The 15,267-nt window shown below is 39.2% G+C and overlaps 2 protein-coding genes across 8 annotated transcripts in view; one reads left to right on the forward strand and one right to left on the reverse strand.

The window, feature by feature from the left end:
* The window catches only part of ralgps2 (Ral GEF with PH domain and SH3 binding motif 2), a 542,667-nt gene that overhangs the window by 331,273 nt on the left and 196,127 nt on the right, over nt 1-15,267 (forward strand). The window lies entirely within an intron of this gene.
* LOC132402184 (angiopoietin-related protein 1-like) overlaps nt 1-15,267 on the reverse strand; it is a 119,742-nt gene that overhangs the window by 78,385 nt on the left and 26,090 nt on the right. Inside the window, exon 2 of the mRNA XM_059984876.1 lies at nt 9,340-10,223. Coding sequence (XP_059840859.1) covers nt 9,340-10,174 — 835 coding nt within the window. The 5' untranslated portion in view covers nt 10,175-10,223. The remainder of the gene's footprint in view (nt 1-9,339; nt 10,224-15,267) is intronic.

Here is a 15,267-nt window from a genome sequence, read left to right on the forward strand (position 1 = left end):
TCAAGAAGTGCAGGTGGATAAAGAGTCTGAGTAGGAGGTTACGCCTAGTACGAGGACTCTGTGAGGGCACAGGGTGAGGGAAGAGCCCACTGCGGAAGGGATGGGACCTGTCCTCACCCCGGAAAGGGATACTGCTTCAGAAGACAATGGTTCAGATGTGTGGCACCTGTTTCCGGTGGCTGATTCCCCGGTACCAGAAGAAGAGGCTTCGGGCCCTTCCCCCACTGAGTTAGGTGAGAGGAGAGAGGGTGTTGAGGGGCAGATGGAGACACAGCTGGCATTGGGGGGGAGAGAGGGTGGAGCCCAAACACGAGACAGAGGGCTCTCATGTGAAGAGGGATCCCAGTGAGGGAGAGGGTGAGGGTCTGACAGGTAGACCAGGGGGGTACGGAGAAGTAGGCATCCTCCGGAGCGATTGACCTATGTGGTGCTAGGAGAACCGAGTGTGATCTCTACCACCCTGGGAAGTTATGTCACTACTTTATGCACCTGGGTTGGGTTTTGTGTCTTGCAAGAAGCATTGGGGAATTCTGTTAATGTCATGAGGGCATGACTTTTGTTGGTGGGGGGAGAGGGTAAGGAATTTCTTCTTTATGTTACTGCGTATGTTAATCAAAATGGCTTCTTGTTATGTTTAAAGTAAGAATGTTTCTTTGTTGGGATAACTGGTGAGAGAGTGCTTTCTCTTGCAGCTTGTCTGGATTATAATTACTGATAACGAGAATTGTATTCATTTGATAACCAAATGGGATAGATGTTATTCTTTCTTGTGGGTCTGTAAGCTAGTGTTGCGCGGACTTTTGGGGAGGTCAAGGAGGAGATCGCGAGGAAGGAGGACGTGCGGGATGCACTCTGGTCGACCACCAAGGTTGGTCCCAGGCGCCAGGTCGAGGAGGTCGGAGAAGATCGAATAGTGAACCGAAGACTTCGAGAGTTGAGCTCCAATGGTTGTGCACGAATTAACTGAACTCTGATAAGTTTTGACACTTTTTCTTTCTTATATATTGTATCACTATTAATTACCTAGTTCTAGTAAGATTTATAAAGTGTATTTTGTAATTGTACATCGTGTGCAGTCTGATATTGTGTGTGCGAGTTGGTAACAGTGTGCATTTCACAGCATCCATGCATACGGGAGACACAGTTTCGCAGGTGGGCGGATTTTTCCCCTAGACATACATCAGCCGACAGCGTGAGCATTACACTGCCTTTGGCTAACTCCCCAATGATTGGGGAAGAGACTTCCAGCCCTTCTCTCACTGAGTCAAATGAAGTGGGGGGGGGTGGAGGGGGAATGCTATCTGTGGACAGCCTGGGTTGCAGCGAGGTCCTGCAAGGGATGAAGCAGGGCTTGGCCATAGGACCGAGGGGTCCAAGTTGCAAGTGGGCACAAGTGATAGGTCAGGGAGGCCTCGCCAGGTAGACCAGAAGTATTCCCAGTAGTGTCGGAACCTGAAGAGTTGCTTCGACCGTGGAATGATTGTTGGTAGCAGATGTAGTGATTTGAATATCCCAGAAATACTTGATCTGCTGGGATTTTCACACACAGCAGTCTCAGTTTACAGAGAATGGTGCGAAAATCACAATAACATCCAACAAGTAGCAGCTCTATGGAAGAAAATGCCTTGTTAATGAGCGAGGTTAAAGGAGAATGGCCAGACTGGTTCAAGCTGACAAAGCGACAGTAACTCAAATAACCACACGTTACGTCAGTGGTGTGCAGAAGAGTATCTCTGAACACGTAACATGTCAAAACTTGAATTAAATGGGCTACAGCAGCCAAAGACCATGAACATACACTCAGTAACTTGCTTATTTGGTACAGGAGGTTTCTAATAAAGTGGCCATTGAGTATAGCATATTCAACAGTAGCTTGGCTCTTCACTTTTCACTCCAAAATAATGAAGATGATGGCCTTTCTGAAATTTGCCTTTTTTCTACTTCAATGCCTAATGCAGTTATTTTTCACTCTTGAGAAATTATGTTGGAATATATTAGTTGCCATGGAAAATATTACTCTGCTCAGGATTGAACTTCTGTGGCAGTTCTCCATTCTTTATTATCATGGGTCACCACTTTTAGAAATGTAATTGAAGTGAACATTAAGATTTCTAATGGCATCTTTTCATAATGAATGCTTGTGATCTCTTTGTTGTGACAGAAATGTACTTTTTGGTTTTTCTGTTGACAAAAACCCATGCAGGTTGGTGAATTCCTGCAGTGAATGCTTTGTTCCTGACTCCCATTTACCTTTTCACCACTTACAAGTGATGAAATATGCTCTCCACTTGGTTGGAAGAGTGCAGCTCCACTAACTCTCAAGAAGCTTGACAACATTGAAGATGTAATGATGGTCAATCAGCACCCTAATTAATCAATCCTTGTATCATACCCACGGGGGTACTGTGGCTGCAGTGTAGGCCATCTCCAAATTGGACTGCAGTTGCTCACCTTAACTGCTCTAACAGGACTTCCCAAATCAATGATGTCCGATGCGTCACTGTCCAGAATTAGAATCAGGTTCATTATCACCAGCATGTGTCGAGAAATTTGTTAACTTATCAGCAGCAGTGCAATGCAATACATAATATAGAAGAAACTGCGGGGGGGGGGGGGGGGTGGGTACAGAGACCCAGGTTCTGTAACTTCTCAATCAGGATTGTTGGAATGATGGTATTAAATGCTGAGCTAGTCAATGAATAGCATCCTGACATAGGTGTTTGTATTGTCCAGGTAGTCTAAGGCCATGATTGCACCTGCCATTGACCTATTGTGATAATAGGCAAATTGCAATGGGTCCAGGTCCTTGCTGAGGCAGGAGTGCAGTCTAGTCACGACCAACCTCTGAAAGCATTCAATCACTGTAGATGTGACTGCTATCGAGCGATAGTCATTAAGGCAGCTCACATTATTCTTCTTAGGTACTGGTATAATTGTTGCCTTTTTGAAGCAAGTGGGAACTTCCACCTGTAATGGTGATAGATTGAAACTGTCCTTGAATACTTCTGCTAGCTGGTTGGCACAGATTTTCAGAGCCTTACCAGGTACTCCATTGGGACCTTCTGCCTTGCGAGGATTCACCCTCTTTAAAGAGAGGCCTCTGAGACAGAGATCACAGGGTCATCAGGTGCAGCAGGGATTTTCAGAGCTGTAGTTATACTCTCTTTCAAAGCGGGAATAGAAGGTGTTGAGTTCATCTGATAGTGAAGCTTCACTGATATTCATGCTATTAGGTTTTGCTTTGTAGGAAGTAACGTCTTGCAAACCCTGCCAGAGTTGTCGTACATCTGATGTCACCTCCAACCTCATTCGAAATTGTCTCTTCACCCTTGAAGTAGCCCTCTGCAAATCATACCTGGTTTTCTGGTACAGACCTGGATCACTTGACTTCAATGCCGCAGGTCTAGCCTTCAGCATATGACGTACCTCCATAGCTTTTGGTTTGGGAATGTCTCTTTGTAGGCACACACTCAATTCACACAGCTTTTAATGAAGTCAGTAACAACTGCAGCATACACATCCAGATTCGAAGGTGAATCCCTGAATGCAGTTCAATCCACTTGATTCAAAGCAGTCATGTAGGCACTCCTGTGCTTCCTTTGTCCATACCTTCTTGGTCCTCACTACTAGTACTGCAGTATTCAGTCTCTGCATATACTCAGGGAGTAGAAGTACAGCCAGGTGATTAGACTTCCCGAAGTGAGGATGCATGGTAGGCATTCTTGGTGGTGGTGTTACAGTGGTCCAGTGTGATGTTTCTTCTGGTATTGCAAGTGATCTGTTGATGATAGTTGCTTAGTGATTTTTTTCAGACTGACCTGGTTAAAATTCCCCAAAATGGTAGTGAAGGTGTTAGTGTGGAAGAAAATTTAAAGCATTATTACTGATTAGGGAGCCATTTCTGCCACGACAGCAGTACTGTCTGTTCTTGGTGAATTGCCAACTAACTAGCCGTACCTAGCTATAAGTAAATGACTCCCATGCTTGCTTGCTGGGAACTTGTTTTTCTTTGGAATCATTGTTCCGTAGTCTGCCCTAACACGGCAAGCAGAGTAACTTTTAAGCTGATTGGTGTTTCGGGTAATCGCCTAGAACATGTTGTGAAACTTCTCTATTCTGTTTGTGTGAGGAAGTGCTTTTTGTCACGTATATTTTGACTATAAATATGAGTGTAATCTTTTGTTGAGCACAGCTGCGGAGCTCTGCTTTAGGAGTTTGGGTTCACCATGATATCATGCCATAAAACCCTTTAGTCTGAAACAATTCTGAGTCGGCCTGACCTATTCTGTCTGTTGCTCCTGAGATTTTTTTTTCCACAACAGTTAGGGTGCACTGTTTTGTGCATGTTGATCCCATTGCTCAGATCGTCTAAAGCCTGACTGACATTGGCCTGAGGTGGAATGTATACTGCTACCAAAATGATCATGGAAATCTCCCGCAGTAGGTAAAAATGATGACATTTAACTGCTAGATATTCCAGGTCTGGTGAGCAGAATTGGGACATGAACTGATAGATTTGTGCACCAAGAAGAGTTGATCATGAGGCACACTCCTCCACCTCTGCTTTTGAGTGACTCTATACATCCATCCTGATGGTGTGTAGTAAAACTGTTGATCTGAATTGCTGCATCCGGTACGGAAGGGGTTATCTAGGATTCCGTGAAACAAAGGACACACATGGTCCTAATGCCCATCTGATTCAGCACCCTAGATCCAAGATCACTGATTTTATTCATCAGAGACTACACGTTTGCCAGCAAGATAGTCGGTATTGGGAGTTTAACATCCCGTTTCCTTAAACGCACTTGTGTCCCTGAACTGCAACCATGTTTCTGATGAGGAGTCTGTCCACAATCAGCATTGTTTCGTAAGTTTTACGCAGCAATAGTTCATTTAAATGCATTAAGACATCTTTGTTGACTGTACTGACCTTGGAAGCAGTTGTGCTTTTTAGGTGTATCAGGCTGAAACAAAAAGATTTAATCAAATCCACTGAGAGTTCTGCTGCCATATGAGTTTCAACTCTTCAAGGAGCCCCAGAAAATCCATCCTGAGTTGGAAATATATTGTTTTTCATTGCTGGGCTGTCCTACCCAATATCAATGTGAGAATGTATTTACCAGAAAGTTTGTAGCAGTTTCAAAGGGTGGCTCACCACCACCTTTTTAAGGGCAAGGAGAAATGGAGAGTAAGTACTGACCTTTCCAAAAGTGGCCACAGAAAGAGGTAGTTTTACCCATTGTGTTCTATGACGTTTGAAACAAGGGCCGTTTTGCTAATCACTTCAGGCCAATTGCTTTGTATATTCTTTGTACTGTTGAGTTCCTTTCCCCAGAATGCAGTGACAGATTTTGATTCAAGTTTTGGTATTTATCAAGGTTGTGAAATGATTTAAACGAGTTTGAATGTTTCTAATGCATAAAAGCTTTTACAGTTAGTGTAAACAATAAAATAATGTGCTAAACAAAATATTTTTAAAGCACATTGTCAAACATGGATATTGTGTCCTAGCTGTCTACGTGATATGCAAGACTACTCAAACCAAGGCAGTACGATATAGAGACCAAGCTGTTGCCCATGCAGCAGGTTCCCCTCTCCACGCAGCTGATGAATCCACAGGAATTGCAGAGACTGATGCAGTTTGCCACCAGTGCCATTGCAGGAGTTACCAGTCAGCAAAAAATTCAATATAGGATTGCCTTAAGTACTTCTGGTCTGGATTTTTCCTACCCCATGAGTGGGTACAGCCGAAAGGCAGCAGAGGTCTGAAATCAAGAGTTTTCCTTCTCTTTTATGAGCTGCCAACCATGGCTGAAAAGCCCCATCTGCCCAATGCAACTTGTTTTAAGGCACCAGTAACCTGGTTTTACCCCTTCTCCTGGTGGTTCTGGTGGGCTTAGTAGCTAAGCCTCACATAAAGGCCAGAAGCTGAACTTGATTGTCAGAGGCTATTTGAGATGTGTGACAATGGGAGCATTTAATAGGTAGTTGGGAGCTTAACCCTACTGCTTCCCCCGGCTATGACAAATGTAGGAAATGTAATGCACAGTAAGTATTTACCAATCACTAATAATTGAAAATCTAATTGAAATGAATGGAATATTTCATCCTATTGGGGGTTTGAACCTATATAGGATTTGAGAGAAGAATTCCCCCAACCTAATCCAGAAGAATTCTAGTAAAACTAGTATTTTCTCCTGCACCCTACTTGTAAGAGTACATGAAGAATCTTAGTGATACATGCACGGTAGCTGTCACTGGCTAAATTCTGGACTTTGTGGTCCACTTACATCTGAGACTTCTGTGGAAGTGACTTAGTATTGGTAGTTTTGTTGGAACTCCTGCCACACCCAGGAGGATAATCATCTCATTCCTTTTTTCTCCTCATTTGACCATTTATTTGATACTTCACTGCATGAACAACTTTTTTACCCCTTGTCAACTAGACATTTTTAGCATTTGCAAATTTTTCAATGCAGTTTCCTATATTTAAGTTTTAATCACTGATACTGTGGACTGCAACAGACACAAGTCTAGCACTGATCCTTGTGGAATGGATCAAATGAGCAAACGTCTGTGCGAAACTATGTCAAAAGTCTTGCCAGGGTTATGACGATTACATCAAACACATCACCCTTATTGATCTTTATTGCCTCTTTTCTAAAATAAATTTCGATCAAGTGTGATCTTCCATGAATTAATTTTTACTGAAAGTCCTTAATTAATTGTGCCTTTCCAAACAACAATTTATAGTCATTTGATATTTATTACTGATGCAAGGCTAGTTGGCCTGTTATTGCTGAATGAATTCTTTGTAATAAAATTAATTCAACAATTCTAGTCCTCGAACACTCAGTGTGTGACTTGAGATAGATGGAAAATTATTACAGCCTTTTTTTTCCCCTGTTGTTTGATAACCAAATTGTTTGACCATGCAGTAGAACAAAATTAATTTCTTAAAGTCAACTCATTGTTTACAATACAACTAATTTTCAAATCAAACTTTTCTTCTTCCAGTCTTGGAGACTGCAGCATTTGGCATTTTAAACCAGTGCAAATTTATTGAAGCACTTGGCTTATGCAAACACACCTAATACTTTCTTTGAAATACTAAAAAATATAAAGAAAATAAATGTTGTAATATTTGGCAGTGAAATAATTCACAAAATGTGGATGTAATTTCTAAATTCTTTAGAAAAGTATTTGAAGATGCAGTTCTTTCACTTGCGGTTGCAGAAATTAATGATTTCAATCTCCCCACATTCACACATTGACTGAATTTATTAAGAAGGTCCAGGGGAAATCAACTGGGCCAGTTATGGAAAGTAACCTTGGTGCTAGTATTTGCTTGGTGGCAAATTTCTCATTTGTATTTTTCACTGTTATGTTTTAGAATATGCCTATCACATTGATTTACTTTGGAAGAATGCACTGACGGCTTCTGTAACTGCTGGCTGCCCTGTTACCTCATCATTCCTTGTATAAAACTGGAAATAACACATTTGTGGGAAAAAATGTACAATGAATAATAGTTTTCTGTATTCTGTCATAAATGAGAATATGAATTGGTCTGGCAATTTTACTGTTTCGGCCACCATTTTTACCCTCATGCAAAATAGCTATCTTTAGAAATAAGTAAATACTAACTGTCAAAAAAGATTAACTTTTAATTGCTGAAGAAAAACTATCTGTGTAATTAAACCTATAGTAATTTCAATTTAAACTGACCTATGTGAGTTGGTCCTATGTCATTGCCCAACTGTATCCTTAAATCGACACAAGACTAACTTGTACATGCCAATGGCGACAACTGTATAATAAAAAGAATATAGTTTTATGTTTCAAAGATGCACAATATGATAGCTACATTGACTATATGAATTAATATTTTAATACAGGTATTTTTAACAGCACTGAAGTCCAGTTTCCTAGATGACAGCATGAAATTGCTATCTTTTCTTCCTGGTTACCTGCTAGCAACATTCTCTCTAACTTTTTTTTTATAGCTGTTTGGACCAACCATTGCTCTGAGTAGGAAATTTTTACATGGCCTTAAAACTAAACAGCACTTAAAATATTTTTTTGGAATATGCTTACTATGAATATTTAAAATGAAAATTGAAAACTCACATATTTTTAATTTTATTAATTGAAGGGTATATTAAAATACAGTACAACAAAGAAAATCTTCCACATTTCATAAACTTTATCTTGTCTGTCTTTATTCCAGTTGCACAGCAACAAAGGCTATGTGCAAGGGAGCATACCTTTCTGGTATTGTGAATTTAATTTTAAGTGTGGAGTTTCAATCCTTGTTAACTAGTTTTGGAAATTTTAGAAATTACCTTCATGTTTTCCTGAATTTCTTCTCTTGTTCCCACATTTTTTAAACTTTATGTAATATAATTTGAGGCATTTATACAGTCTAATTTAGACTCTGCTTCATTAAAGAGTTTTCAATCTGATTGGTTGAACAGCTGTCCCACTCGTTCCTTTTGAGTGACTGTGTAGGATAATACTCTTGAGCTAGAGGTCTACCCAAAAACCCATAGTGACTCAGGCGCTATTATCTGTACAGTGATCAATATTACATTTCTGCTTATAGCTTTTCATCCTTTTCATTAAAGCATTTGCTGCTTTCTGGCTGCTTTGATCTTAAACTTCTGTTTGCCAAAGTGGAAAACCAAGGGAGATAGTAAAATAAAAGAATAGGTTTTTGAAATCACTTTCTTAGTTATCAAAATATGCACTGAGTTGAGCATAAACTACTTAAACTTTACTGATGAAGATGTCTGTAAGAAAGCACAAATGTAAAGTAGATATATATGGCCCTATTACCCTAAATATAAACTTACCTGGTACACACCAGATGAATTATTTATCCATTTTCAAGGGTTTCTTTCTTTTTACCTGTTTATTTATCATCGGTATTTAAGATTAACTATTAACAGTAACATCTGCCCTTAATGCTGAGGGATTATCTGGGTTTATTAAAAATCAGATCCCCCGGCCTTCAAAAATTATATTGTCATATATTTTCACATTTAAGTGATAATTAAAGACATTTCAGCTTCAATAAGAAATAATCTTATTTTCTAAATGAGGTCATCATGAAAAGCATTGCAGTTGTTTTTAATTAATTGTGTGGATCAGTTTGAAAAGCAAAGAGGTCTTAATGGCATGAAGTAAGTGAAGGAGTTGGAAATTAATTTGTATTAAGTAAAGCCAATAGTGTGGTATGCAATGTTTGTAATCTCTGCTCTGGATATTGTGAATTAAATAGATTTTTAGTACACAGCTGTAAAATTATCTACCATTTAAAAAATTATATAAACCTACCATCGGGCTCTTCAGTAACTGATGATTCCAAAGAACTGGCAGTTGTAGGAGAAGGTTCATGCAAGGGTGCTCTGGAGCGAAGCCCCCGTTCTCGTGTAAATGCAGGATTTTGATCTCTTTGTATTTCATTACTACCAAACAAATTGCTTTGGTAATGCCTGCTACGTGGTATGGACTGTGGTACAACTTGTACAAGGGGTGGTGGTTCATATTCTCTTGGAGTAAGGCTACGAATGCATTCCTGTTCCAATTTAGTTATGACTACAGACTGATTGTTAACAAGAGTAGACAGTACTGCATACTTTTGTTCCAGTTGTCTATACTTGGTGGCCATTTGCAGAATTTCAGCTGTGGAATTAAGAACTTTGTTCTCCAGCTGTGAAATTTCCAGTGAGTTGTCCCTTTTGCGAATAATCTCATGGAGGAGCTGCATATAAAGCTGTGTTACACGTGAATTCATATTCCGACTCTCCTTTCGTAGCAATTTTACCTCATTTACAACGCCGCCATCCACCTCCACTAAGAGTTGAAGGTTTTCAATTTGCCGTTTCTGTTTGGACATAATGTCCTTTAAGTCCTCCACATCCATTCTAGTTATTCCATTATAATTTCTTTCTGGCCCCTTTGAACTGACACAGATTGGACCAGTTATCCTTTGATCTGGGACCAAGAAAGTGTAGGAACATTTGTTGCTGCTATTAGGTGAACGTCTGTAGCGGTTATGAACAACAGAATGTACTGCAATGTTGTTTCTGGCTTGACGTTGTTCCCTCTTGCCTCCTGTAGGCATGAAACTAATTAACAACAGACACAAAGTCCAGCTGAATGAATTCATGTTGACTTAAAGAATGCTGAAAGGAACTCTTGTCTCCAAAGAGATAATTCTGTAAAAGAAGATATTTTTATTAGTTCTGGAGTGTGTGTTGCCATGCAAATAAGAATATAAAATATTCTAGAAAATTAATTACATTCTGTATATTCCAGTTTAACCAAGTGACCCTATCTTTCAAATTGACTTGAAAGTATCTTTAAAAATATACATAAAACTCATAAATTCAAGCAGCATTGCTACTTACTAATTGATAAAATAATATTTTAGTTAAGTGTTGCACTTAAGTAAAAACTATGCACACATCCTGCTGAACTTAAAACTTAGCCTGATCTCAACCTGACCCTGAAATGAAATAAACTACTGCATGTCAAAGGCATTCAAACTACTGCTGTTTACCATTAACCATGTTAAATGGTAGAATTGTTTCAATTGAAAGCTTTTAATTTAAACATTCTTTACTGTCAAAATTTGCACAACATGAGCTCTTGTCAGGTATTAAGGCTCTGCAAGCTTGAACATAGTCTGCATTCCATTTTGTGCAACTATCTTTTTTTCCGCACACCTTTTTACAACTATTAAGTTTGGAATTAGATGACATGGTGCCCAGATAGTCTACTGAATGCAAAAGTGCCTCCTTGTTCAGACATGTCAAATACAGACTAAGATTGCCCAAAAAATAGTGGCTTTTTACATGTTCTATCAGGGAACTCACTCGTAGGTCACGTGAAGTTCATTCCTTCAATGATATTGTATCTTTATTTTCAAGAACTCTCATTTTTACTGTTATTCAGAGAAGTCTTATTTGATAATCAAATATGGTGAGTAGTTCCTTATATAGGTGACCCCAGTGTTGCAGTATGGGGTAACAGAAATTTAGCTTTGGGAAATTCAGAAATCATTACCAAAAGATCTGAGTTATTCAATAAAAAAACAGTCAGCAAATTTATGTGAAAAAACTAAACTGAAAGTAAATAAGTATTTCTTGTCAACATGATATTGATAATTTTTTTGGGAATGCACCCCCACCATGACCACCCACCACCACTAGAGAGATGGATTGTACATCAATGGAACTGGGATTGTGTCCTTTAGGAAAGTTTACTGGTATTTATACCACATTGACAGTACATTGAACTAATGTTGTAAGGTATGAACTAAAACTGACTTTACAATATGCACAATATGGACCTGTGTCAAGCTAGAATATCATCGCTGAATATACAAAGCTACAAAACAAACTAAGGCAAATAGCTGCAGGTTTAAAATATAATGTGATGAATATATTTCATGAGATGCAAACACAAATAATTGATGAAATGTTATAATGTGGGATTAAGTGAAACAGGAAAGTTACATGAATAAGCTTTTTTGTAGTTGGCCAGATGTTAAAACTAGAAAGAAAAGGTAAAAGTAAGTTGCAAGATTAAAAGCTAATATTTCAATACTGGAGAGTTAGATTTTCCCTAAGGTGGTAATGAGGAGAATCCATTTGGTTAAAGAAGGAATAATACAGCTATTATGCTGCAGGGTACTTTATAGCCCACCAACATGGTGAGCAGGAGTTGGAGGAAAGCCATGTTGCATATATATTACAAAGGTACTAGAACATTAAGTGTTAATTTCAGCTGATAAATCTTGAGTAGAAGTTTGTGTCGGGTAAAGGTGAACAAAGTACAGTGCAAGTATCTGGCTGCACTGATGTCAACAATAGTGAAGCACCTGCTCATGAGAATCAGGTTTATTCTCACTGACATACTTTGTGAACTTTGTGTTTTATTGAAGCAATACAGTGCAAGACATTTTAAAAATTACTGTAAGTTACAATTAAAAAATAAACAGTGTAAAAGAGGAGTAGTAAGGTAGTATTCATGAGTTCATGGACCATTCGGAAATCTGATAGCAGGGAAGAAGCTATTCCTAAAATGTTGAATGTGTATCTTCAGACTCCTGTACTTCCTCCTTGATAGTTGTAATGAGAAAAGGGTGCGTCCTGTATGGTGAGGATACTTAATGATTTATACTGCCTTCTTGAGGCACCGTCTTTTAAAATGTCTTTGGTGGGGAGGGTTGTGTCATACTGGAGCTGGCTCAGTCTACAATCCTCTGCAGTCTGTTTCAATCTTGTGCATTAGATTGCCATACTGGGCAATGATGCAACCAGTCAGCACGTACTGCATGGTACATTTGTTAAGAGTGTTTGGTGACATACCAAATGACTTCAAACTCCTAATGAAGACACTGTAAAATCTGCTATTTAAATTGATTTTTTTCTAAATACCTTAGGTATTCATGAACATTAATTTAATTCCCTTATTTGTAAAGGATAAAACACACTTCTCCAAAAAAATTAAAACTTATTTAAATCAAATTAAAAATTTCTCCGGCAGGTAGTTTACCCTTTAATTATAATAGGTTTACTGCAAGAGTTATGTTATGTTGGTGTATATTCAGGAGATAGCTTTATCACTCTGAGAGCTGGGAGATGGGCAGAAGTTCAGACTTCTTTGTTGAATACCGTAAAGCATGGAAATCTTACAACTGGTGATTTGCTTGGAGGAAGTCAGCAATACGGCCTCCATGAGATGTAAGCAATTATGGGTATATTTGCTGGCAGGTATGTTGTGAATCCCAACTGATTATTTTCCTTATTTGATGAGTAATGCAAACTCTATCTTGTTTTCTAAACGAGAAATGTTACTCTAGAATGATGTACGTTGAAGATCAAATTAGACAAGAGTAGAATCAGTCTTTAAGTAAATCTCATTAAATTTCTCTTTGTGGCCGGATTTTCCATAGTGGGGCCCGGAACACAAACTTGCTGCTGTCCTTCCTCCATCCCCTCCACTTACACATTTCCTTGAGTTGCAATTTCTGACTCTAGTGGATTGATCTTACAGACACTTTATTCCAGGGTCAAGCAGCAAATTTCTGAGCAATGGCAGAGTTTAGAACAATGTAACTGAACTATATGATTGGGATACCTATTTAAACAAATTCCTCTGGCTTCAGCCAGCAAAGCCCTGACCCAGACTTGTGAATTGTGAAATCTATTATGCTCTTCCATTATTTCTGAAATACCCCACACAGATAGAGATTGGCAGTTATGACATTGTGTGTATCACAAGTGTCATGGTTGAAGGAAGATTAGTCAAGAAGTGAGGCAAAGCAGCATGAGGCCATGGATCATACACAGATTACAGAGGAAGAGGTGTTCGCTATCTTGAAGCAAATTAAGATGAATAACTCCCCAAGACCCGACAAGAAGTTCCCTTGGACCATAAAGGGCCCTAGCAGAGATTATTTAAAACATCCTTATCCATGGGTCAGGTGTGAAAGGATTGGAAGATAGCTGATGATGTTCCAGTGTTTAAAATAAATGTAAGAATAAGCCAAGGTATTATAGGCTGGTGAGCCTAACATCAGCAATGGGTAAATTATTGAACAGTATTCAAAGAGACCAGATGTACAAGTATTTGGATCGACACATACTGATTAGAGATAGTCAATATGGCTTTGTGCATGGTAGGTCAAATCTAACCAATCTTAGAGAGTTTTTTGAGGATGTTAAAAGGAAAGGTAATGAAGGAAAGGCAGTGGATGTTGTCTACATGGGCTTTAGCAAGGCCTTTGAGAAGGTCCCGCATAAAAGGTTAGTCAAGGAGGTCAGACGCTTGGCATTCAAAATGAGATAATAAATTGGATTGGACATTGGCTTTGTAGGAGAGTGGTTGTAGATGGTTGTCTCTCTTACTGGAGCCTTGTAACTAGTGGTATGCCTTGGGGATTGGTGCTGAGTCTGTTGTTGTTTGTCATCCATATCAATGATCTGGATGATTTTGTGGTAAACTGGATCAGCAAATTTGTGTATGATACCAAAATGGGGGGGGGGGGGGTATGACGAGGAAGGCTATCAAAGCTTGCAGTGGAATCCAAACCAGGTGGAAAAATGGGCTGAAAAATGGATGGTAAGATCTAATACAGACAAGTGTGAGGTACTGCACTTTGAGAGGACAAACCAGGGTAGGACTTAACACAGTGAGCAATAGGATACTGAAGAGTGCAGTAGAACAGATCCATAATTTCTTGGAAGTGCCATTACAGGTACATAGGATCCCAAAGAATGCCTGTGGCAGATTGGCCTTTGTAAATCAAAGAATTGTGTACAGACTTTGGCATGTTATGCTGAAGTTGTACAAGACGTTGGTGAGTCCTAATTTAGAGTATTGTGTGCAGTCTTGGTCACGTACCTACGGTAAAGATGTCAATAAGATTGAAAGAGTTCAACAAAATTTCAACAAATGTTGCCAAAACTTGACCTGCGTTATAGGGAAAGGTTGAATAGGTTAGGACTTAATTCCATAGAGCATAGAAGAATGGTGGGAGTTTCAAGAGGTATACAAAATCAGAAGGGGTAAGTGCAAACAGCATGTTTCCACTGAGTTGGGTGAGACTAGAATTAAAGGTCATGGGTTAAGGGTGACAGATGAAATATTTAATGGGAGCATGAGGGTGGTGAGAGTGTGCAAGGCCTGAGGAAGGGTCTTGGCCTGAAACGTTGCTATTTACTCTTTTCTATAGATGCTGCCTGGTTTGATGAGTTCTTCCAGCACTTTATGTCTGTTGCTTAGATTTCCAGTATCTGCAGATTTTCTTGTATCTGTGCCAGTGCACATGGTAGATGCAGGTTTTATTTCAACATGTATGAGAAATTTGGATAGGTACATGGATGGGAGGGGAATGGTACTGGTGCAGCTCAATGGGACTAAGCAGGTTAATAGTTTGGCACAGACTAGATGGGCTGAAGCATCTGTTTCTGTGTTGTGGTGTTCTATAACCCTATGAAATATAAAGGTAAGCTAGCCAATAATATAAAGGGAGATACCAAAAGTTATTGTTCAGATATATAACGAGTAAATGAGAGACAAGAATGGACATCGCACTACTGGAAAATGATGCTGGGGAGGTAGTAGTGGGGGACAAAAAATGGCAGATGAACTGAATTCATATTTTGCAATAGTATTCATTGTGGACACATGGTAGTGTAGTGTTTAGTGCAATGCTATTACAGCTTGGGGTGTTTCGGCACTATTCTGTAA

The sequence above is a fragment of the Hypanus sabinus genome, chromosome 11, assembly GCF_030144855.1.
Source record: "Hypanus sabinus isolate sHypSab1 chromosome 11, sHypSab1.hap1, whole genome shotgun sequence".
Taxonomy (NCBI): Eukaryota; Metazoa; Chordata; class Chondrichthyes; order Myliobatiformes; family Dasyatidae; genus Hypanus; species Hypanus sabinus.